Source organism: Pleurodeles waltl, chromosome 6 (assembly GCF_031143425.1).
Source record: "Pleurodeles waltl isolate 20211129_DDA chromosome 6, aPleWal1.hap1.20221129, whole genome shotgun sequence".
Taxonomy (NCBI): Eukaryota; Metazoa; Chordata; class Amphibia; order Caudata; family Salamandridae; genus Pleurodeles; species Pleurodeles waltl.
Genome location: NC_090445.1, coordinates 376,613,096 through 376,637,916, shown reverse-complemented (window position 1 = coordinate 376,637,916; position 24,821 = coordinate 376,613,096). Strand labels below are relative to the sequence as shown.

Here is a 24,821-nt window from a genome sequence, read left to right as displayed (position 1 = left end):
GAGGAAGACCACGTTGGTGATGAAGGTGGTGGTGTCCCATATCTTGGTTGCGTGCTTGCAGAGGGATTGGGCATTGAGCAGGATACATTGGAGCTAGTGGGGAGATGGCGTTTCCGGATGGGTGGCAGGGGTAGTGTGCATAGGGGTGTTGATATTGCAGGGGAATCCGCAGTGGTGACAGTTGAAAGGTCCTGCTGTGGAGTGAGGCAAGGTGCAGCAGCAGTCCCAAGGGCCAGGACTTTGGATCTGGTGGGAAAGCGGGAAAAAAACAGCACAAGGAGCAGTGAACCAGGACTACATCAAGAATACACCAGAAATAACTGTAAGCCCCTAGTCCTGGAGTAACAATCACCAAAATATACTAGTACAGACAAAAGTAACAACGATATGCCAGTGACATCAAAAATAAAGCAAAGCCATTAATACCCCAGTAGGGAGAAGTTGCCAAGGTCAGCAGTGCGGCTTGAACTGAGGGCTCGCAGACTGTTGTGGAGTCGTCGTCCAAGAGAGCCAACTCAGCTGAGTCAGTAGCAGTGGGGTAGCAGCGGCAGGACCAGGAGGCTTAGGGCTGCTCCCTTCGCTCTCAGCAGCGGCTTGCCAGGGTTACAGGGGGCTGGACGGGGTGGCACGGGGGATGAGCAGGGGGTAAAAAAAATGTTAATAAAAAAAAACAACAACAACAAAAAAATAAATACCTCCACGTCACTTCTCCCTGCACCACTCCTCTTCCGTCCTGCAGGCAGGCACAGGTTCCCAGCCTGCCCTGCGCAATCCTGCCGGTGCTCAGAGCAGTGTCAGGATTAGCTGGGGGCGTCCAGCCAGTGTGCTCCCAGGCAGATTGGGAGCCTGTGCAGGCTCTCTCCAGCCCGGCAACTGTGTTGCAGGGCTGGAGATAGCCTTCTGCGCATGTATGTTTGGCCGGCCCGCAGTGGCTGGCCAAACATACATGCACAGTGAGGGGAGTGCACAGTGCACTCCCCTCACTGCTCGTCACCCCATGGCCCGTCCCTTTCACAAGGGGGGGACGCTCCTGCGCTCAAACAGAGGAGCCGCCAATGCTCGCTGTCCTGGTCCTGCATTTGAGCATGTAAACTTAAAGGCTTTGCCATCGCTTGTAAGTTATGCCAGCTTCTTTTTCGAGTCCTCTAAATAACTTTGTAATGTTAAATTGTTTACATGTATAAATCATGTTTAATGTGACCAGCTCCCACAGAAGGAGTTGACAGCATCTGCAGTTATTGCTGATCACTTGTGATACTTATTTTCCTTATAGCCATTGTACTTGTTTAAAGAAAGACAATCGTACAACTCCCTGCACATTTCAAATCCGTTTTTTTCATGGCATTCTAAATGTATTGTGTCCTCACACGCCGTCAGGCAACCATTGCCTACGATAAATTCTTCTCTTGGGGAGCAGGAATCTTCACCAACTAAACAAGTAAGGCGCTAAATGTAGTCTCTCTCTCAGTCTCCCATTCTTTCCCACCTGACCAGGAAATGTATCTCTCGACCTCCCACCCTAGGATCTGACGCCACACCCATTTATAGAGTAATGAATATTACTCCTAAAATTCAGTTGTGCTCTATTTATCGATTTCTGAAAAACAAAAGTCGGATTCTTCCCTGCCGGTATTCATACATGCAGGATAACGGCCAGACATCTAAAACAGGGTTCCACATAGTGCGCTGTCGCTACCTTTCCAATCCCAAGGGGGATAGATTGTTATTCCACCATTTGTGTTTCCTTAACTATTTAAATTTCGTTTTTCACCTTTCATTTTAATTTTCCAGTTTTTTATTTATTTATTTATTTTTTGCAGAGCGAAGCCAGTCCTCTTTCACCGAAGAGAGCAGCAAACTCTTGGGTACAGTATTCTTGCCTTAACTGCATCTTACAGAATTGTGAGATTACTTGTTTTCTACAAACCTTATAAATGACCCTTTGGCGGGCTTGGTCTCTTTTCACACCCTGTCTCTTTTCTAGTGGCGCATTCCTTTGATGAAAGGAGTTAAACTTTTGTTGGACATTTTTGCTTGTTTTTTTCTAGGCCACCTGCCTTTACTATGTGGGACCTATTACCTCTGCTTTGTGGCGCTTTTGCCTCTTTTCTGCCACCTGCCTTTTTTTCTGGATCCTCCAGCAGGTTTTGTCACCTGTCTGTTTTCCCAGGCTCCCTGTATGTTGATGGGGGATTCCTGCTTCTTTACCCCATCCTTCCTTTTTCTGGAACCACCAGCTGGTTTTGTCAGACTCCTGCATCTTTTTCAGAGACAGCTGCATTCTTTCGTTGACGTGCCTCTTTTTTACAACACCCTCCTTCTTTACTTTCCAGGCACACACACTCTATTTTTAAGACTCACCGATACATTCCCGTTGTTCTTCTTTTTGATTCGGCTGTTTTTCTAATGCCCCCTTGTTTTCCAGCACGCTTTTCGGGATTCACCATGTGTTTGTTCTTGTTCTTTCTCCTGCCTGGTGTCTTTGGCTCCTGGGTCCCTTTTCCAGCCCGCTTGTTAATTTGTCTGTGTCTTTTGATGCTCATCTTCTCACATGATGCCTTTCCCTCTTACCCTTTTTGAAGCATTCTTCTTTTGTCCACATTGTGTATATCTTTGATAATTATAGGGGGCAGCTGAGTCCTGCATAGCATGCTTATTTGATGATACGAATCAAGTACAAAAGATGGATGGCAGAAATTAGTGAAATCTAGCTGGGTAGGCCCCCGGTGAGCAAATCGAGCCAGGAAGCTCTTGTTGATGGTGAATAAAATGATCTCTGAAGAGATTTTTCTGAATTGTTGGATTGGAGAGTAAAGCCTTCTATGTGGAGGCATGTTGTTCCATATTCTAAGCATATACCTGCAGTTGGTGTGCCACAAGATTTGTTCATTTTTGCAGGTTATTAGTAGTTCACTGGTTATCTACCGTTTAAGTATATTGAATTACTCCCCCATCTCCCTGAACATTCCTCGGGAGATCTTTCATTTTTTGCCTAGTTATGGACGAGGTGAATGTTGTGATACTGTTTTGTATGTGGTGCAGCATATCTCAAAGACTAGGAAGGCTTGGAGGGGCAAAGAATGTGTGTCTACCCAGATAATCAGAAATGGTCAGTACTTTGAGATTAGAGAACAGGAGCTCGTTGTAGAGTTATGGTAATATCTGCAACACTGGTAAGTAGGTATTTGCCACTAAGTTTAAGAAGAATATGGCTTTGAATAGTGGGTCAGAAGTCTTAATCCGGGAAGGGAGATTTACCTTTCTGTAAGAACGAAAGGTGAGATCATGTTGTCGTTGTCTTTTTGACAGTGTGGTCAAATATGAGTGCTTTGCTTGTGAAGGGTTTCAAAATAGCTGAGATGAGGATATTGGCTTCATATGCAGTACATATACAGTAATAAAGATGGCAGAAGGCCGTCTGTTGAAATCATATTTAACTTGACCAGCTTGGGCCTGTTCCATGGTGGGATGGGTTATGGTTGGATACATTTCTAAGTGCTGTTTGTCTTGGCTCATGTTCTCCTTTTCTAAAAAGATGTTACTGAAGGGTGTGGCTTTGTATTTTCAGTGTGGTACCAGTGGACTTGGAAGGTGTTCTAGAATGTGTTTGATGGCTCTAAAGAGGGAAGTACCTTCAAATATGTTGATAATGCATAGCATATGTTTTTTTGGCTTCCAGGATGAGTTTTCTGCATGCTGTTTTCCCATCTCAATGCATTTCCCCCTTCTATTGATCTCTTCCAACTACTAGCAACTTTACTCACCTCTTTTTATTTCCCCCCACCCCCTAAAGGAACTCTTACTCCTGCTCCTCTTCTCTTTTCTCCCTTTTTTTTCTTTGCACACCAGCCCTTTGGTCGTCTTACTGTGTGCTCCCCTTGCTTTGTGACCTGTCCTCTTCCTGGTGGCAGTTTGCTCTTCCCTATTGAAATTCCTTATCCCATGTAGCTTCTCCCTCTTTTTTTTTTTCGTGTTTACTTTTTCTATTTTAATACTCCTCTCCCGTGTTTTACTCTTCTTCTCCATGCTGTCCCTTATTCAGTCTTCACTCTTGACCAACTTTGTCTTCTAATGTCCCCTCATACTGACTTATTTTTAATTATTGGTCTCCTTGATTCTTTTCCTACCTGGGCTTCAGAGCCTCCAATTAATGTTTTCCTTGTGCATTCCATGCAGGCTACGCTCTCTCGCTTCTGTTCCAGAAAATCTACATCTGTCCTGCAATTGTTCAGTCTGTTGCTTTAAGCCTTTCTAAAAGTGTATGGGATAATAATCTCCAATTTCTCTTTAGCTGGAACTGCTTCCATAAGCCATAGGCTTGGCATTTGAGGAGCCCAACCCACTAATAATGACTACTGGCCCTTAACATGCATCCTCGGCAGGCTTCTCACAGCATCAGTTTCTTCACAGTGTAAAACTGTTATTCCATCTCTGAATAACAGATGTACTACAAAAACAACTTTATTCACCTCGACTGGATTAAGGATTCCAACAAGGTGGTAATCTGTAGGAGTCTTTACATGTACCAGAATCACTGTGGTTATTAGCTCTTCTTTGAGTCCTTCTAACCCCTTTTTACCCTTCACTTACTCTTACTGGCTGATAGCTTCTGGTTTTTATCCACATCTCTTCTAAAATAAACCTGGCGATTCTCTGTTCTCGTGGCTGGTGTTTGTCTGCTTTTATTCTCCCTAAACGTTGAGATTCTCTCTTCTGCTGCTTGAGCTTTTTCTACTCCGTTAGCCACTTAACCCTGTGAGTCAGTGTTCTCCCTCGTATACTTTGGCAGTTTTTTCGGGTATGCTTGTTTGACAAATGTTTATTCAGTCTATGTAGTTTATCATCTTTATGTTGCAATGGGTAAGATGTTCCTGGTGCCAAATCCAACATGCGTTACAAAAGTGTGTTTAATGCACTGACACCTAAATGCAAGGCCCTTGTCAAATGCAGTGCACATATATTGTGCATCCCGTAGTCACTCTTACTACAGTCAGTGCCAAGTTGTTCAGAGTATCAGCGAGAACACACCACATCTAGAATAGAAAACGTGTCCATGTGCCGACCTTTCCCCCCCACGCCTCCGAGAAACCTGTCTCATGGGTATGTTAAAGAAGTTCAACATGGTTAGAATGATTGAAAGGGTAAATTAACGTGCAAACATGTATTCTTAAGATTACTTATTCTAGCTCAGGTTCCATATGTTTTGTAAATTGGCATCGTAGATACAACTTATACTAGATAGCAGAAATGATCAGACGTAATGGCGAGTATGAAAAATATGGTTTTGTTTTGTCGGTTGCATAAAAAGTTAATCTATCCTAGCTATCATGTCTCACACACATCATATACACAACTCTGTTCTCTTGTGAAATTTTAAGTCTAGGATGCACCCTCAAATTCTTGATGCCCTTGACCTCAAACAGTATGTCCTGGTTGGGCGATAGGAATTCCACGTCCCTGCTAACTAACAAATGCTCCAATAGTTGCTCCACTGTTACTGGCACATGATTGAAGGCACTCCATGACCATTTCAGGAGTCCCTTCAACTAAGATTTTGAGGAACTTTGATGGATCACACAGCTTCCATCACCAAACCAGTGACCTCCTGGTGTGATTTCCTAATTGGCACCCTCAAAATTATCTTAATCGCGCTGTGGTCCCCGTACTCAGTGGCAACAATTTTCTCATGCAATAAGACCATTCAAATTACTTGATATAAAAATATAAGCGATAATTGAACAGCCCCTGCTGCCTATATAACTTAGAAGAAGCTGCTTGTTAGCCCCTGCTACTTCATAACAGTATGCAAATCAGCTGCAACCACAAAGCCTCCAATTCTTTCCCCCGCACACTGCTTCTGCTAGTCACTAATCCAGCCCCCCTCGCCAACTAAATACGAGAGACTAACATTAATGGGGCAAACCTGTTATAGCATTCCACATTCCGCTCAGCAAAATTCGGCATCCTCCGGGCCTCTCTTTGACTTTGTAAGAGGGGCGGTTTATAAAAAATAGCCCAAAGGCAGTGTAACAATCTTAGAATATCTCACTGGTTGTAGTGAGTGTGCATTTCTAAGATTCCCCACAAGTGATGGATATTTTAAAATGAATCATCACACAGTCACCTTCTGTCTTTTTGTGTTGGCCCAACACACCCTGCTCTGTGCACCATTAAAATGTGTTTGCTTTCCGACCAATTACAATGCATGTGTGTGCTTAGCTAATTCAAAACCTTATTGCGGAGGCAGCTCCATGATTCCACCTGATCAGCATGCAGCTGCGGAAAACCCTGCCAGAACCAACACTTAGGGGCAAGAGGCTGCTGGCAAGTTTAATGTGTGTGGACTGGGAACAGTCCCATTCCCCCTCTGCGCAGCTGAAATTTGGTCATGGCACCCTGAGCTGCCAAGGTAGAAGAACCTGATTTTGGCGATTCAGGTAGGGGGGTGTTACTGAATGCGTAAAAACGGCCACCTTAGTTATATTCCTTTCAGTAGAAACAACCGTGGAAACCCCAGATGGGCCGCCTACTACAGCTTTGGGCACTGCTTCTTGACCCGCCAGAGCACTGGTGTCACAAGCGGCTAATGCTTAAGCATCATGTGTATCGTGGGCCTTCAACTGAACAAGAGTAGCCAAATGTGACTCAGTCTTTTCAAGGTGCTCTTTAATTGGCACTAAATGGGAGTCGAGGATTTTTACAATATTGTTATATAAGTCCTCCTCAGAAATGCTAACCACATTTGGCGTTACTGTGCAGGATGGCCTTCTTAATGCCTTGACTAAACTCTTGTTCTTTGCTCTTGAGACTCGCTTGGCCTGTGTGGGCGAGTTAGATCAAATAGCTGTCTCCTCGAGCACAGGCCTTATATCAGTCTCCCCAGACAAGCATTGGTCAAAGGTTATAACACTCCCTTCGCCCTGAACCTCTTCCTGGGATGCCAAAGAAGACACTGTAACCTCGCCAACACTTCTCATGGGCTCCACCTCATGCTCTACCAGGGAAGCTGTCACCATGTTATTTACTTCAGCTGGGTACTTCCAATTCCCCACCCCGCTCCCCCCGTAACTTCACTTCCCCTTATACCCCCAACCCTGATCTCATCAGAGGCTGCCCCCTCCACGCTGGATGCTCAGCTTCCAGTGCGAATCGGAAGAGAAGCATTTCACCTCCGATCATGTGGAGGGGGCGAGAGAGGCATCAAAGGAAAGGTCTTTCCTTACCTTTGATGTCTCTCTCTGCATTTCTGCTGCCCGATCGCATCCCCGATGCATCTGTGATGCATCTGCGATGCGATCGGGCATCAAAAACGCCCTCTAGACACCAGGGAATTTGTTTGTTTTTTTGGTTTATGAATAAGGGGAGCGGCCCCTAGACACCGGGGATCTTTTTTTTTTTTTGTGTGTGCTTATTGTATTTTTTTATATGTGGGGAGCGACCCCTTAAAAAAGGTCGCTCCCCCTTGGGGCAACTTGTCTTTAGGCCATTTCTGCCCCCCGTGAAGCAGATCGGCCTATTTCTGTTAGGTCAATCTGCCCCCGGGGAGGGGGTGCAGAAACCACTTAGGCACTAGGTATTGGAGTGTGTGTGTGTGTTTTGTTTGGGGGGCAGCCCCTTGGGCAAGGGTCGCTCCCCATGGGGCCACATTACTGTTGGCCATATCTGCCCCCAAGAGACCAGGGAAGATTTTGTTTTTCTTCCAAAAAACAGGGGGCAATTACCCCTGATTCACTCCCCGGGTTGGGGGAGGTAAAAAAAACCTAGTAGATGCCAGGGAATTAAAAAAAAATAAAAAAAATATTGGGGTGGTGGCTACCAACCAGTATGGGCATGGTTATGCCCCCACCCCAACTGAAGGGGGTAAGAGTCTTTCAGCTCCCCCCGCACACTAAAACATCTTATCCCACTGCAAGCAAGAGGACATTTGATTATTTTGGGTTTCTGATGGATATAATTACATATGGATTCCTCACCTTATGAATTCTCCCAGTGCGCCAGCATTCAACGGAAAATCTTCTTCCCAGCTCTCCATGTCGACTAGGACATCACAATTGCACGGCTCTGCATGCTACTCCGTCTGACGTCACTTTGGCAATAAGAGGTCCTCGCCGGCGTGCTGACGTCAGTTCCCTTTTTTCCGTGCCTTCGACGCTAACGGTTTTCTCCTAGCTCTAGTTACTGTTTCGAAGGTGTCCTTTTTGTCTCTGGTTACAATGTCTCCTCCTAGAAAGTTGGGGTTTAAACCTTGTCGGGAGTGCGGGGGTCGGTTACGGACCCTCACAATGACTGCCTTTGGTGCCTAAGTTCAGAGCATGACATGGAGTGTATGTCCTGCCAAAACATGAATCCGAAGGTGCTGAAGGAGCGAGAAGCCAAACTCTTTCTAGCTAAGGCGAAGAAAGGGCACAGAAGTTATCGCAGATAATCTTCGAAGAAGCGGCACCAACATGCCTCTCGGCGTCATCCGGCTAGAGGTCGTTTACGATCCAGGTCTCCATCTAGACGGCGTTGTGCGACTTGGGAGGTTAGTCCTACGGTGACTCCACAGCCTCAAAGCCCTCAGTCTTCTCCTGCAGCATCGGTCTTCGAGGTGGTTGCAGCCCAAGAAAGTCCTCGCTTTTCACCTGGGGTGCAGGATTCTGATGCCCAGCCGGCGCAAGTGCTGCAGGAATATCAGCGGTATCTTGCCTTCCCTGCTCCGGGAGTGGATCCGGCGGCATTTTTTAATGCCATGTTCAATATGATCAATGCTATGGCCCCTGCTGGTGCACCGGCTGGTCCCACGGGTCCTTTGGCATTCTCTTTGGGCTCTCCGGCCCCTTATAAGTCGGTGCCGTTTATGCCTTTTTATCCGGCTGAGGGTGCTGGTTTGGCGCCAGTGACATTGCCTTATAGGCCTACGATGCCGGTGATGGCGCCTCATACACAGTCGATGGTGATGATGGAACCTCAGGTCATCGCCGTCGATGGGATCAGCTCCGGTGCCGGATGGATCCAGATTGGATCGTAGTGTGTCTCCTTCTTTTCCTGGTCCGCGTCTATCGGTCCTGAAGCCAGTGTCATCGAAGTCGGCTAACTCAATGTCGACGCTGAAATTTGGAGGCCAGGTTGAGGTTGCGGAGAAGAACACTGAGGCTCTTAGAAGACCAAGAGTACCAAAGACAGGTGCTAGAAGAAGGAGAGATTGCTGAGTCCTTGGGGTGTTATCAGGACCTAGACTCTTCCCCGGAGTGGGAACTTTCATCTCCAGGGGAATTTACAGAGGAAGCGGCCTCTTTCCATTATGTGGTCAGGAAGGCGCCAAATTTCTTGGACCTTCCGTTGCCGGCTGCTGAGGTTAAAACAAATATTTTGACCGAGGTCCTGCATCCTTCTTCGGCTTCAGCAGAACCCTTTCTTCCATTTTATGATGCTCTTACGGAGCCCATATTGGAGATTTGGAGGAAGCCTGTGTCATCGCCAGCTGTGAACAGATCTGTTGCAAGATGGTATAGGGTGGCTCCGGGAGATCCGGGATTTTTTTCAAAGCATCTGACTATGGAGAGTTTAGTAGTCCAGGCCTCATGTTCAGCACATTCTGCACCAGGGTCCTTCCCTGTCATTCCTTGAGAGAGACAGTCCAAGAGAATGGAGCAGTCTGCCAAGAAGACTTTTTCATCCTGCAGCATGGCCCTGAAAGCGGCAAATGCTACCTGTGTGTTAGGGAGATATGTACACGCCCTGATGGACGCGGCTAAAGCTGTAGTTCCAGACGTACCGCAAGATATGCAGGGGCAGTTTGGTGAGTTCCTGTCAGATGCTCAAGCTGCGGCTAAGCAGATTATCCAGTCTGGTCTGGATTCTACAGACTCAGTGGCCAGGGCGATGGGTCCCTCATCGCTACCAGGAGTCATGTGTGGTTGAGGTCTTCTGGCTTTTCTACAGATGTCCAGACTACTCTGTAAGACCTGCCTTTCGACGGAGAAAAGCTGTTTGGAGCCAAAGCTGACTCTGCTGTGGCCCTATGGTCCTTGAAGCGCTCTAAGGCAAAGTCTTTGGGTCTGCAGGCTTCCACTGCTACCCCTTTCAGGTCCTTTCGTAGGTTCAGGGGGTTTGGGCATGGAGCAGTTTATCGTGGGAGACCCTAATCCACAGTCCAACAGCCTGCCAGCCTCCCATATAGATCTTTTAGAGGGCGAGGGAGGGTTCAAACAAGAGGTGCCACCCGCAGCACCCTGCATCATCTTCTTCCTCTGGGGGGCAACAACAAGGGAAGCAGCCCTAGTTTTCTACCCATTTTGAGTCACACTTCTCCTGTAGGGGGAAGGTTATGTCTTTTTCTCCACGAATGGGAGTTAGCCACATCAGACTTCTGGGTTCTAAATATTGTGAGGAAAAGATATGTCCTTCCTTTTCAGGAGTTCCCCCCCTCCCATCCCTCCCTGTCCTTCGTTTTGTTCAGAAGACCATCTCCTGTTGTTGCAGCAGGAGGTTCAAATCCTGTTATCAAAAGGCGCAGTGGAGTTGGTTCCAGAGCAGGAAAGGGGTCAGGGTTGTTATTCAAGATATTTCCTGATCCCCAAGAAGGGTAGTCGATTGAGACCTATTCTGGATCTGAGGATTTTGAATTGGTTCCTCAAGCAGGAGAAACTCAAGATGCTGACTCTAGCACAGGTGCTTCTGGCGGTGAACAAAGAGGATTGGATGGTGTCTGTCGACTTGCAGGATGTTTACTTTCATATCCCTATTCTCAAGTCGCACAGGAAGTATCTCCGGTTTGTGGTGGGGTCGCAACACTACCAGTTTGCGGTCCTTCCATTTGGTCTTACTTCAGCGCCTCGAGTCTTCACGAAGGTGATGGCGGTGGTTGCAGCAAGTCTCAGGAGGAAGGGAATATCGGTATTCCCTTACCTGGATGATTGGTTGATCAAAGCCAAGTCTCTAGAGGTCGTGCTTCATCACTTGCAAATGACAACTAAGTTGTTGTTCAGTCTGGGATTTTCGATAAACGTGCCCAAGTCTCACCTGGAGCCCTCTCAGCGCCTCCTATTCATAGGGGTAGTACTGGATACAACATTGAATCGGGCCTATCCTCCACCTCAGTGGATTCAGGACATTCAGGCATTGATTCCAGTGTTTCAAAATGGAGCGGTTGTTCGAGTCCTCAAGGTCTTGCGCCTGCTCCGTCTGTTCCCTTCTTGCATTCTGTTGGTCACTCATGCACACTAACACATATGAGGGCTCTTCAGTGGTGCCTCCGCAGGCAGTGGTTTCAACACAAAGGGGATCTCGAGGAGTCGATAACGATCTCCAGAGACGCTGCAGCGGATCTATGATGGTTGGCTGTGGACGGCAACCTTTTCCAACAAAGATCGTTTTCACTGAAGGCCTCCGGTGGCTACGATCATAACGGATGCTTCCACTCTAAGGTGGGTAGCTCATCTGGGGGACCTGGGGAGCTCATCTGGGGGACCTGGAGATCAAAGGTCTTTGGTCTCCAGTGGAACAGACTTTTCAGTCTGTTAGAATTGCGGGAGATACATCTGGCTCTCAAGGCCTTCCTCCCGTCCCTTTGTGGTCAGTCAGTTCAAGTCTTGACGGACAATACTACCGCAATGTGGTACATCAACAAGCAGGGAGGAGTGGGGTCGTACCTTCTCTGCAGAGAGGCTCTGGTCCTGGGCCCAGGACCATCAGATTTGCTTGGTAGCAAATCATCTGGCCGGAGTTCTTAGCGTACGTGTGGACAGTCTCAGTCAGCATTTCTCGGCCGATCACGAGTGGCATGTCCATCCAGATCAGGTCCTTCACATCTTTCGGATGTGGGGTTTTCCGCAGATAGACCTATTTGACACTTGGGAGAACGCGCACTGCCAGTCGTTCTTCAGCCTCCAGTATCCGTTGCAAGGAGCTTTGGGGGACGCGTTTCAGATGTCTTGGTGCGACCAGTTTCTTTACACGTTTCCACCCCATACCTTTGATTTCTCTGGTTCTGAGGAAGATTCGCCAATATCGGGCTCAAGTAATTGTAATAGCTCCAGATTGGCCAAGAAGGGTGGGGTACACGGACCATCTCCAACTCTCACTGTGCTCTTCGCTCCGTCTCCCTCTTAGGGCAGACCTCCTATCGCAGTCGCAGGGGCAGGTTCTACACTCCCACCTCCAGAGCCTGCACTTACATGCCTGGAGATTGAACGGGGCAATCTGAGTGCTTTCTCTGTCCTACCAGAGGTAGTGGATGTTATTTTATCGGCCAGGCGACACTCCACTAAGACTGTTTATGCCGGCAGGTGGGCAAAATTTGTGGCTTGTAGCGGAGAGAAACAAATTGATCCCTTGAGAGCCCATCTGTCTGATGTTCTGTTGTTTGCTTTAACTTTAGCACAGAAGGGTTGTGCAGTTGTGCAGTTGCGATTGTCAAAGGCTATTTGTCGGCACTGTCAGCCTTCCGAATCAACCTTCCTTGTTCAAATCACCTATTGTTAGGTTCTTCAAAGGTTTAACAAATAAATTTCCTCCCACTCCGTTTCATATGCCTCAGTGGGATTTAAATCTGGTTTTAACTTTTTTAATGGGTTCACCGTTTGAACCCATGCATTCTTGTCCTTTAAGATTATTGGTATTCAAGACAGTTTTCCTTATAGCTATTGCGCCTGCTAGGCATGTGAGTGAGCTTCAGGCCCTTAGTGTCAAACCTCCCTTTACATTATTCTTTGCTGACAAAGTGGTGCTCAAAACCAGTCCGGCTTTCCTTCTTGAAGTGGTCACTCCTTTCCTTATGGGGCAGTCTGTTACCCTTTCATCTTTCTACCCTCCTCCTCATCCTTAAAAAGAGGAAGAAAGACTCCATCACTTGGACCCCAGACGGTCTCTCAGTTTCTATATTGAGAGAACAAAGGACTTTCGGTTGGATGACAAACTCTTCATTGGATATGTGGGAGAGATGAAAGGCAGAGCTTTCCATAAAAGAACCATATCCAGGTGGGTCATTCTTTGCATTAAGATCTGTTATTCGTTAGCAAAGAAGATTCCTCCTGAGGGTATTCGAGCTCATTCTACCAGGGCTATGGCTGCCACTTCAGCTTTGGCTAGGGGTGTGCCAGTGGTAGATATTTGCAAAGCAGCAACTTGGGCTTCCCTTCATACTTTTGCAAAGCACTACTGCTTGGATTCGGAAGTCAGAAGGGATGGCCATTTTGCACGTTCTGAGTTGCAGGATTTCTTGGTGTGACTAGTCTGGCACCCACCTCCGAGTGCGGTACTGCTCTGGGACTCTAGTCATAAGGTGAGGAATCCACAGGTAGTTGTATCCATCAGAAGAACAAGTTACTTACCTTCGGTAACGCTTTTTCTGATGGATACAACTACCTGTGGATTCCTCACCTGATGAATACTCCCATGGCGCCAGCATTCGACGGAAATCTTCTTACTAGTCTCTGCACGTCGACGAGGACGTCACTCCAGCCCACGCGACGCCGTCTGACGTCATACAGGCAATAAGAGGTCCTCGCCGACGTCCCGATGACAGTTCCCTTTTTTCCGTGCATTCGAAACGGTTATCTTCGAGGGAGCTACTGTTACCTTCGTGGTTACAGTGTATTGTCTGCTGCGTAGTCTTCTCTGCGGTAATAATGTCTCAGAGGAAGTCGGGTTTCAAGCCCTGTCGAGAGTGTGGGGGCAAGATGTCAGTTACAGATCCTCACTCCGACTGTCTATGGTGTTTGAGCTCCGACCACGACGTCTCGACTTGCGATTCATGTCAACACATGAATCCGAAGGCCCTCAAAGAGCGTGAAGCCAAGTTATTTATGGCAAAGTCAAAGAAGAAGGAGAAACATCATAAGAAGTCTTCTTCGCCAAGGTCTCACCGGCGTCATCGAGACTCCCGGCGCCGTAGAGACTCACGACGTCATTCCAGCAAGGAGTCTCGTTCGAGGTCACCTTCGGCTCGGCGTCGGAGGACTTGGGAGGTCAGCCCCACGGTCACGCCGCATCCATCGACGCCGTTGCCCTCTCCGGCGTCACCGACTTCGCCTGGTCAGGCGTCAGTGATTGAGGTGGTGCAGCCTCTTGTGTTTTCTCCGGCGTCGCAGATGTCGAGGCCGGCGTCGGGGTCGCCCTCGATCCAGGCACCCCAGTATCCAGCTTTTCCTACTCCTGGAGCCGATAGTACCGCGTTTCTTAATGCGATGTATACCATCTTTCAGCAGATGGCTCCAGGAGCTGCTCCGGCTGGTCCTTCGGGGCCCTTGGCCTTTTCGTTGGGTGATCCTGCGCCTCTTCGGCCGGCACCCTTTATGCCCTTTCTCCCTTTTGGGAATGTGGGCTCGGCGCCGGTGCCGGCGTCGGTGGCCGCTCCGGTGGCTTCGGATGTTTCGGCCCCGGAGGTTGCCCTTCCGTCGAAGTCAGGATTTTGCCCTGTGACTCCGGTTGGTCCATCGGCTCCAAGTCCTCGTCCTCCGGCTCCTGCCTCGGCGCCAAAGCTGCCTGTGGCGCCGGACGCGGCGTCAGATGCTTCTGGCGATCGGCGCCGTTCTTCGACGTCGGCGGAGGCCATGTCGACTCCGCGTATCGAGGAGAGACTTCATTCGAGGAGGCGTGCTCTCCGTCTTTTAGAAGAGCAGGAGTACCAGCGAGTCCTAGAGGAGGGAGAGATTGAGGACTCTGGAGAAGGACTGCATGGTCTGGATACAGCCAGTGGGCTGGACACTTCCCCTGAGTGGGACCTTTCATCTCCAGGGGAATATACGGAGGAGGCTGCTTCCTTTCATGCTGTGGTGAGGAAGGCAGCGAGCTTTTTGGACCTGCCTTTGCCGGTGGCAGAGGCGAAGCAGAATTTGCTGACAGAGGTATTGCATCCGGCCTCTGCTGCAGCTGAGCCTCTCTTGCCATTTAATGAGGCTTTGCTGGATCCGGTGTTGGAGGTGTGGAAGAAGCCGGTGTCTTCCTCGGCCGTTCATAGGGCTGTGGCCAGGAGGTATCGAGCTGCACCATCTGACCCTGGCTTTCTCTCTAGACACCCTACGCCGGAGAGCTTGGTGGTGCAAGCCTCCTGTTCCTCAAAGTCAGTGCCTGGTTCCTTCCCGACGGTGCCTGGAGACAGAGACTCCAAGAAACTGGATGCGCAGTCCAAGAAAATATTTTCGTCATGCAGTTTGGCGTTGAAGGCCACCAACGCAACGTGCATTCTGGGGAGGTACATCCATGCTCTGATGGATGATATTTCGTCTTCATTTACGGAGCTCCCCCAGGGTCTCTTGGATGTGGTCTCGGACGCCCAGGCTGCCGCGACCCAGATTATCCAGTCTGGGCTGGACACGACCGACTCGGTGGCCAGGGCGATGGGCACGGCTGTGGTGGCAAGAAGACAGGCCTGGCTCCGAAACTCAGGGTTTTCGGCGGATGTGCAGTCGACCCTGCTTGACCTCCCGTTTGATGGGGACAGACTGTTTGGAGCCAAGGCAGATTCGGCCTTGGAACGATTTAAGGAGAGCAGAGCCACAGCCAAATCGTTAGGACTGCAAGCTCCTTCTTCCTCTGCCTCTTCTAGATTTTTCAGGAGGTTTCGGGGATTTGGGCGTGGTTCTTCTTCCTCTTCCTTTCGGGGGAGGTTCCAGCAACCCGCCTCTTCCCTCCCCTATAGGTCATTTAGAGGGAGGGGGAGGGGTGGGGCCCGTACCAGAGGAGCCTCTCAACAGCACTCTGCCTCTTCCTCGTCCTCTGGAGGGGTGCAGCAGGGGAAGCAGCCTTAGGCTTCCACCGTTTCCCACTCACTCCTCTCCTGTAGGGGGAAGATTACAGCATTTTCTCCACAAGTGGAAGTCTATCACCACGGACACTTGGGTTCTCGGCATTGTGGGGAAAGGCTACGCCCTTCCCTTTCGGGAGTTCCCGCCCCTCATCCCGCCCCGCCCAGCTTATTGTTCAGAAGAACACCTCCTGTTGCTAGAACAGGAGGTTCAAGTCCTCCTTTCAAAGGGCGCGGTAGAGTTGGTCCCAGAGCAGGAAAAGGGTCGAGGTTGTTACTCAAGATACTTCCTGATTCCCAAAAAGGATGGTCAGTTGAGACCAATCCTGGATCTGAGGATCTTGAATTGGTTCCTCAAACAGGAAAAGTTCAAGATGCTGACCCTAGCACAGGTGCTTTTGGCGTTGAACAAGGAAGATTGGATGGTGTCGGTCGACTTGCAGGATGCTTACTTTCATATCCCGATACTCAAGTCGCACAGGAAGTATCTCCGGTTTGTGGTAGGGTCGCAGCACTATCAGTTTGCGGTCCTCCCGTTTGGTCTTACTTCAGCACCTCGAGTCTTCACAAAGGTGATGTCAGTGGTTGCGGCGGAGCTCAGAAGAAAGGGGATAGCAGTATTCCCTTACTTGGACGACTGGTTGATCAAAGCCAAGTCCCCGGAGCTTGTGTCGCATCATCTGCAGTCAACAACCCAGTTGTTGTTCGACCTGGGCTTTTCGGTGAACGTGCCCAAATCTCACCTGGAGCCCTCTCAGCGCCTCCTGTTCATAGGGGCAGTACTGGATACAACATTGAGTCGAGCCTTTCCTCCGCCTCAGCGGATTCAAGATATTCAGGAATTGGTTCCAATGTTTCGAAATGGAGCGGTAGTTCCAGTCCTCAAGGTCCTTCGTCTGCTCGGTCTGTTTGCCTCCTGCATTCTGTTGGTCACGCATGCTCGCTGGCACATGAGGGCTCTTCAGTGGTGCCTCCGAAGGCAGTGGTCTCAACACAAGGGAGATTTAGAAGGTACTGTCAAGATCTCCAGAGATGCTGCTGTGGAATTGAAGTGGTGGATTGCGGGCAACAATCTTTCACAGGGAAAGCCGTTCGCGCAGTCGCCACCAGTGGCCACGGTCATAACGGATGCTTCCACCCTAGGATGGGGAGCTCATCTGGGGGATCTGGAGATCAAAGGGCTTTGGTCTCCAGAGGAACAGGTGTTTCATATCAATCTGTTGGAGTTACGGGCTGTACGTCTGGCTCTCAAGGCCTTCCTCCCATCCCTTCGTGGTCAGTCGGTACAGGTCCTGACGGACAATACTACCACGATGTGGTACATAAACAAACAGGGAGGAGTAGGGTCGTACCTTCTCTGCAGAGAAGCTCTTCGGCTATGGTCCTGGGCAAAGGACCATCAGATTTGCTTGGTGGCAAATCATCTGGCCGGGGTCTTGAATGTACGTGCGGACAGTCTCAGTCGCCAATTCTCGGCAGACCACGAGTGGCGTCTCCATCCAGATCAAGTCTGTTTAATCTTCCAGATGTGGGGGTTTCCTCGGATAGATCTGTTTGCCACTCGGGAGAACGCGCATTGCCCGTTATTCTGCAGCCTCCAGTATCCGATGCAGGGAGCGTTGGGGGACGCGTTTCAGATAACCTGGTGCGACCAGTTGCTTTACGCGTTTCCCCCCATACCCTTGATTCCTCGAGTGTTGAGGAAAATTCGCCAAGACCGGGCCCAAGTCATCTTAATAGCTCCGGATTGGCCAAGGAGGGTATGGTACTCCGACCTTCTCCAACTCTCACTGTGCCCTCCGCTCCGTCTCCCTCTCAGGGCAGACCTCCTCTCGCAGTCGCAGGGGCAGGTTTTACACCCCAACCTCCAGAGTCTGCACCTACATGCTTGGAGATTGAACGGGGCAACCTGAGTTCCTTCTCTCTCCCGCCTGATGTAGTGGATGTTATCTTAGCGGCCAGGCGACACTCCACTAAATCTATCTACGCTAATAGGTGGTCTAAATTTGTTATGTGGTGTGGAGAGAGACAGATTGATCCCTTACATGCTCATCTGTCACATGTTTTGTCTTTTGCACTGTCTCTAGCGCAGAAAGGTTGTGCAGTGGCTACCATTAAGGGTTATTTGTCGGCCTTGTCAGCCTTCATTTGTCTTCCAGACCAACCATCGTTATTTAAATCCCCTATTGTTCTCAGATTCTTGAAAGGTCTTCTGAATCAATATCCTCCAAAACCATTCGTTATGCCTCAATGGGATTTGTCCTTGGTCCTGACTTTCCTTATGGGGTCCCCTTTTGAGCCTATGCATTCTTGCCCCTTAAGGTATTTGGTTATTAAAACAGTATTCCTGGTAGCTATAACATCTGCAAGGAGAGTGAGTGAGTTGCAGGCCTTATCGGTTAAACCCCCTTATATAACGTTTTATGGGGATAAGGTGGTGTTGAGGACCAAGGCTGCTTTCCTTCCGAAGGTTGTTTCACCCTTCCATTTGGCTCAGACAATCACTTTGTCCACGTTTTATCCTCCGCCTCATCCTTCAAAGGAGGAAGAAAGACTACATCGCCTGGACCCAAAAAGGGCGTTGAGCTTCTATATCGACAGAATGAAGGATATCAGGCTGGAGGATCAGCTGTTTGTCGGATACGTGGGCAAGAGGAGAGGAAAGGCAGTCCACAAGAGAACACTCTCCAGGTGGGTTGTTCTTTGCATTAAAATCTGTTACTCTTTGGCAAAGAAGGATCCGCCTGAGGGCATTAGAGCTCACTCCACCAGAGCTAAGTCGGCCTCTTCGGCCTTGGCCAGGGGTGTTCCTGTGGTCGACATCTGCAAGGCCGCAACTTGGTCGTCCCTTCACACTTTTGTGAAACATTACTGTTTGGACTCTGAGGTCAGAAGGGACGGTCATTTTGCACGGTCAGTGCTGCAGGATTTCTTGGTTTGACCATTTAGGCACCCACCGCCGGGCGTGGTACTGCTTTGGGACTCTATTCATCAGGTGAGGAATCCACAGGTAGTTGTATCCATCAGAAGAACGAGTTACTTACCTTCGGTAACGACTTTTCTGGTGGATACATTAGCTACCTGTGGATTCCTCACGGTCCCACCCGCCTCCCCGTTGCCTTTTTGGTCTCTCCAAGCAATCCTTGAGTGTGCTCCTTTTGGTCTTCAAAGTTGCAATACATTTTGCATATATGATATTTGTATATATGTATATATTTATATATAAATCTATATATATTGTGTATATACATGATTCGTATGTATAAATATATTTATTTGTTTAAAAAAAAAAAAAAAAAAGAAGGTTATATTAAATCTACAGCTATTTTATTGCAATGTTGTGTGATTTACAATATTAAGAGATGTTGCTTTGCTCTTTCATTACATTGGGTTATTATTATTCTCATGCACGTAAAAAATGTTGGTACTGTCATCGGCACGTCGGCGAGGACCTCTTATTGCCTGTATGACGTCCGACGGCGTCGCGTGGGCTGGAGTGACGTCCTCGTCGACGTGCAGAGACTAGTAAGAAGATTTCCGTCGAATGCTGGCGCCATGGGAGTATTCATCAGGTGAGGAATCCACAGGTAGCTAATGTATCCACCAGAAAAGTCGTTACCGAAGGTAAGTAACTCGTTCTTCTGGTGGATACACTAGCTACCTGTGGATTCCTCACAGTCCCACCCGTCTCCATGTTGCCTGTCTGGTCATACCAAGAATTTTGTAATATAAGTGTATATATGTTATGATTAATTTCTATATAAATAATTGTTGTACTTATGTTACATCAGTATGGTTATATGTATGTATTTATTTGAGCTATCTGTTCGCCTCAAAGGCACGTTAAAAAAAGGGTGAAACTGACGTCAGCACGCCGGTGAGGACCTCTTATTGCCACGGTAACGTCAGACAGAGTCACGTGCGGAGCCGTGCAACTGTGACGTCCTCGTTGACGTGGAGAGGTGGGAAGAAGATTTTCTGTCGAATGCTGGTGCATTGGGAGAATTCATAAGGTGAGGAATTCACAGGTAGCTAATGTATCCACCAGAAAAAGTGTTACCGAAGGTAAGTAACTTGTTCTTTTGTTTTTTACATTTGGGCCATGAGAGCTTGGCTAACTCTCAAAATCGTCCCACTTGGAATGGTGAGGGCTGCACCTTTTGGACTTTGGGACGCTCCCACATAGAAAAATCCACAAGACCTTGACAAATCTGAAAACTAAACATCTGGTGAGTCCAGGGTGGTGTGCTTCACATGCACCCCGCACCATTTTCTTACCCACAATACCTTGCAAACCTTCAACTTTTCTGGAAATCACACATTTCTCCCACATTTTTGTGATAGAACCTTCTGGAATCTGCAGGAATCCACAAATTTCCTTCCACCTAGCATTGTTTCCTCTATACCGATAAAAATTCTACCCCACTTGTCAGCCTAAAATGTTTTTTTTCAAACTGCCCTTTTGGACCCGCTTTGGTTCCCCCTCAATTTCGACATGTTTTTGGCTCCTCCCTGTCACAGGCACTTGGCCCAGCTACACGAGTGAGGTATAATTTTTACTGGGAGACTGAGGGGAACATTGGGTGGTAGGATATTTGTCCCGGTGCGGAGATCCCACATAGATATCTGGAAAAAAATTGACGTATTTTTTTTTTTAAGCTAAATTTGAGGTTTGCTGAGGATTCTGGGTAAGAAAACACTGGGGGATCCACTCAAGTCACACCAACCTGGACTCCCTCAGGTGTCTAGTTTTCAGAAATGTTTGGGTTTGGTAGGTTTCCTTATATGGCTGCTGAGGCCAGGACCAAAAACGCAGATCTCCCCACCACCCCACCCCACCAGCAAAAACAGGTAGTTTTGTAATTGATAATTTGTCCACATAGTGTTTTGGGGCATTTCCTTTCGTGGGCACTAGGCCTTCCCACACAAAAGAGGTACCATTTTTATTGGGAGACTTGGGGGAACACTGGGTGGCAGGAAATCTGTGGCTCCTCTCAGATTCCAGAACTTTCTGTCACCGAAATGTAAGGAAAAGGTGTTTTTTTTTTTTTGCCAAATTTTGAGGTTTACAAAGGATTCTGGGTAACATACCTGGTGAGAACCCCACAAGTCACCCCATCCTGGATTCCCCTAAGTGTCTAGTTTAAAAAATGCACAGGTTTGGTAGGTTTTCCTTGGTGCTAACTGAGCTAGAGGCCAAACTCCACAGATAGGCAGTTTGCAAAAAACACGTCGGCTTTCAATGTAAAAATGTGATGTCCATGTTGCATTTCCTGTTGTGGGCATTAGGCCCACCCACACAACTGAGGTACCATTTTCATCAGGAGACTTGGGGGAACATAGAATAGAAGAACAAGTATTATTGCCCATTTTCTTTCTCTACATTTTTGCCTTCCAAATGTAAGACAGTGTGTAAAAAAGATGTCTATTTGAGAAATGCACTGTAATTCGCATGCTATCATGGGGACCCCGAAATTCAGAGAGGTGCAAATAACCACTGCTTCTCAACATCTTATCTTGTGCCCATTTTGGAAATACAAAGGTTTTCTTGATACCTATTCTTCACTCTTTACATTTCAGCAAAATAATTGCTGTATACCCAGTATAGAATGAAAACCCATTGCAAGGTGCAGCTCATTTATTGGCTCTGGGTACCTAGGGTTCTTGATGAACCTACAAGCCGTATATATCTCCGCAACCCGAAGAGTCCAGCAGACTTAATAGTATATTGCTTTAAAAAATCTGACATCGCAGGGAAAAGTTACAGTGTAAAACGTGGAGAAAAATGGCTGGTTTTTTTCACCTCAATTTCAATATTTTTTTATTTCAGCTGTTATTTTCTGTAGGAACACCTTGTAGGATCTACATAAATGACCCATTGCTGAATTCAGAATTTTGTCTACTTTTCAGAAATGTTTAGCTTTCCGGGATCCATCATTGGTTTCATACCCATTTCTGTCACTAACTGGAAGGAGGCTTAAAGCAGAAAAATAGTAAAAATGGAGTATGTCCCAGTAAAATGCCAAAACTGTGTTGAAAAAGGTGGTTTTCTGATTCAAGTCTGCCTGTTTCTGAAAGCTGGGAAGATGGTGTTTTTAGCACCACAAACCCTTTGTTGATGCTATTGTCAGAGAAAAAAACCACAAGCCTTCTTCTGCAGCCATTTTTCCCATTTAAAAAATAAATTAAAAAACGAAATCTTTGCTGTATTTTGGCTAATTTCTTTGTCTCCTCCAGGGGAACCCACAAATTCTGGGTACCTCTAGAATCCCTAGGATGTTGGAAAAAAGGACGCAAATTTGGCATGCGTAACGTATGTGGACAAAAAGTTATGAGGTCCTAAGCGCGAACTGCCCCCAAATAACCAAAAAAAGGCCTGGCACCTCAGGAGGAAAAGGCCTGGCAGCGAAAGGGTTAAGAGCCTCCGGGCCCAGATGGCAAAGGGCGGGCCTGCTGGGGTGCCGCATTGAAATCTGGGGCTTGTAGATGCGCTGCCCCGGTCCAAGCAGAAGTGCGCCCCACACTCTTTATGTCCACAAAAATGTACTTTACAGGCTTCTTCTGTCCCTTTCCAGGTACTGAGGGGCATAGGGCGAACACCACACTGATAGCCCCAAAGAAAACACAAGAGGGTGGCAGTAAGTACACTTTCTGAAGTGTTATATGAGTATATCCATCACCAGCCATGCTGAGCTTTTGTGCGCATAACAGAACACATTCTTTACACTCTACCCCATTACTGAGCAGCCCCCAAGTGAGCACTGAAGCAAATATGGTGGGGGAGTGAAGGGAAAGAAAAAAGAAATAAACTAAACAAATCCCGCCGGTATTAAGTCTGTTTTTTTGTCTCCTGCGACCCTCCCTGTAATCCCCAGGCTTGCAGCGTCTTACATACCTGCCAGATCCATGTCCCTCCTGGAACGTGGCTGGGATTCCTGGCGTTTCCGCGGCTTCAGTTCTCCTCAGCCTTTACGATTCTTGCAACATATGAGATGGTCTCGCCTCTCCTGGACTCCTCGTGTGCAGCGTCTCCGCACACCTTCTCTTGGTTATCAGGACCTTCCTTTTGGATTACACGTGACCTGGGACTCTTCCCGCAGCATTGCCCCGACAGCTTCTTCTCCGTGTATGCTTTCTTGCAGATTTCTTTTTGCCACCTCTTTTCTAAACGTTTCACCAGAAGCTGCACGTGTAGGGCAGCAGTGCATTTGTTTTTGGTCCTGAAAGGAATCATTATGCTCTCATACGTATTAAGTAGATTTGCATAAGTATTTTCTCCAAAGTCACTATCACATCATTTATTAATATCTAATCTACTATCTCTAGTATTATTATGTAGTGCATAATCTATATTGATTGAAGCATGTCTAACAGGGAAGTATAATATCACTATGATTCCAATTAATACTATGAAAATAAAAAAAAAGTATTTTAGATTGGCAGAATCGTTCTTTGCATGGAACAATCTTATTTAAAAACACTCTCTCAAATAAAATAGATGCAAACTGTAGGAAGTTGCTCTGTATATACTATTTCAAAGTAAGAAATAGTGTGCACAGAGTCCAAGGGTTCCCCTTAGAGGTAAGATAGTGGCAAAATTAGATAATTCTAATTATCTATTTTGTGGTAGGGTGGTCGAGCAGTAGGCTTATTAGAGGGTAGTGTTAAGCATTTGTTGTGCACACACAGGCAATAAATGAGGAACACACACTCAGACTAACTCCAGGCCAATAGGATTTATATTGAAAAATATATTTTCTTAATTTATTTTTAGAACCACAAGTTCAAGATTTGAAGTAGATACATAAAATGCAAAGTACTCCACACAGGCAAGTTAGGAACTTTGAATTCGAGCAATAACATATACAGTTTTTGTTAAAATGGCAATAAGCTATTTTAAAAGTAGACAGTGCAAAAATCAACCGTTCCTGGGGAGGTAAATATTGGTTAGATTGTGAGGTAAGTAAGACACTTACAAGTCTCAGTTCCTGGGCATAGGCAGCCCACCGTTGGGGGTTCAAGGCAACCCCAAAGTTACCACACTAGCAGCTCAGGGCTGGTCAGACGCAGAGGTCAAAGTGGTGCCCAAAACACATAGGCGCCTATGGAGAACAGGGGTGCTCTGGTTCCAGTCTGCCAGCAGGTAAGTACCCACGTCCTCGGGGGCAGACCAGGGGGGTTTTGTAGAGCACTGGGGGGGGACACAAATAAGCACACAAAACACACCCTCAGCGGCACAGGGGCGGCCGGGTGCAGTGTGCAAAGCAGGTGTCTGGTTTTGAATAGGTTTCAAGGTAGGGACCCGAGGGTCACTCTAGCGGTGCAGACAGAGAGGGGGGCTTCTCGGGACAGCCACCACCTGAGCTAGGCAGAGGGTCTCCTGGGGGGTCACTCCTGCACTGAGGTTCGGTGGCTTCAGGTCCTGGGGACTGCGGGTCCAGTGCTTGGTCCAGGCGTCGGGTCCCTTGTTACAGGCAGTCGCGGTCAGGGTGAGCCTGTGGATTCTCTCTGCAGGCGTCGCTGTGGGGGTCCAGGGGGGTCATCTCGGGCTACTCACTGGGTCGCAGTCGCCGGGGAGTCCTCCCTGTGGTGTTGGTTCTCTGGATCGAGCCGGGGGCATCGGGTGCAGAGTGTGAAGTCTCAAGCTTCCGGCGGGAAGAGTGAATTCTTTAAAAGTTGCTTCTTTGTTGCAAAGATGTTGCTGTTGTTGAGCAGAGCCGCTGCTCACAGGAGTTTCTTGGTCCCGGGGTTCAGGGCAGTCCTCTGAGGCTTCAGAGGTCGCTGGTCCCTGTTGGATGCGTCGCTTGTTGCAGGTTTTCGACTCAGGAGATAGGCCGGTAGGGCTGGGGCCAAAACAGTTGTTTTCTTCCGTCTTCTCTGCAGGGCTTGTAGGTCAGCAGTCCTTCTTGTTTCTTCAGGTTGCAGGAATCTGATTTCCTGGGTTCTGAGGTGCCCCTAAATACTGAATTTAGGGGTGTGTTTAGGTCAGGGGGGCAGCAGCCAATGGCTACAGACCTGGAAGGTGGCTACACCCTCTTTGTGCCTCCTCCCTGAGGGGAGGGGGGCACATCCCTAATCCTATTGGGGGAATCCT

The 24,821-nt window shown here is 48.0% G+C and overlaps 1 protein-coding gene across 4 annotated transcripts in view; it reads left to right on the top strand.

Moving 5' to 3' along the window:
- The window catches only part of SLC12A6 (solute carrier family 12 member 6), an 830,972-nt gene that overhangs the window by 252,800 nt on the left and 553,351 nt on the right, over positions 1–24,821 (top strand). For 2 of the 4 annotated variants that reach the window (XM_069238300.1, XM_069238302.1), the window contains exon 2: positions 1,821–1,865. The exons of the other annotated variants lie outside the window; for them this stretch is intronic. In XM_069238300.1, coding sequence (XP_069094401.1) covers positions 1,821–1,865 — 45 coding nt within the window. The remainder of the gene's footprint in view (positions 1–1,820; positions 1,866–24,821) is intronic. 4 annotated transcript variants of the gene reach the window in all.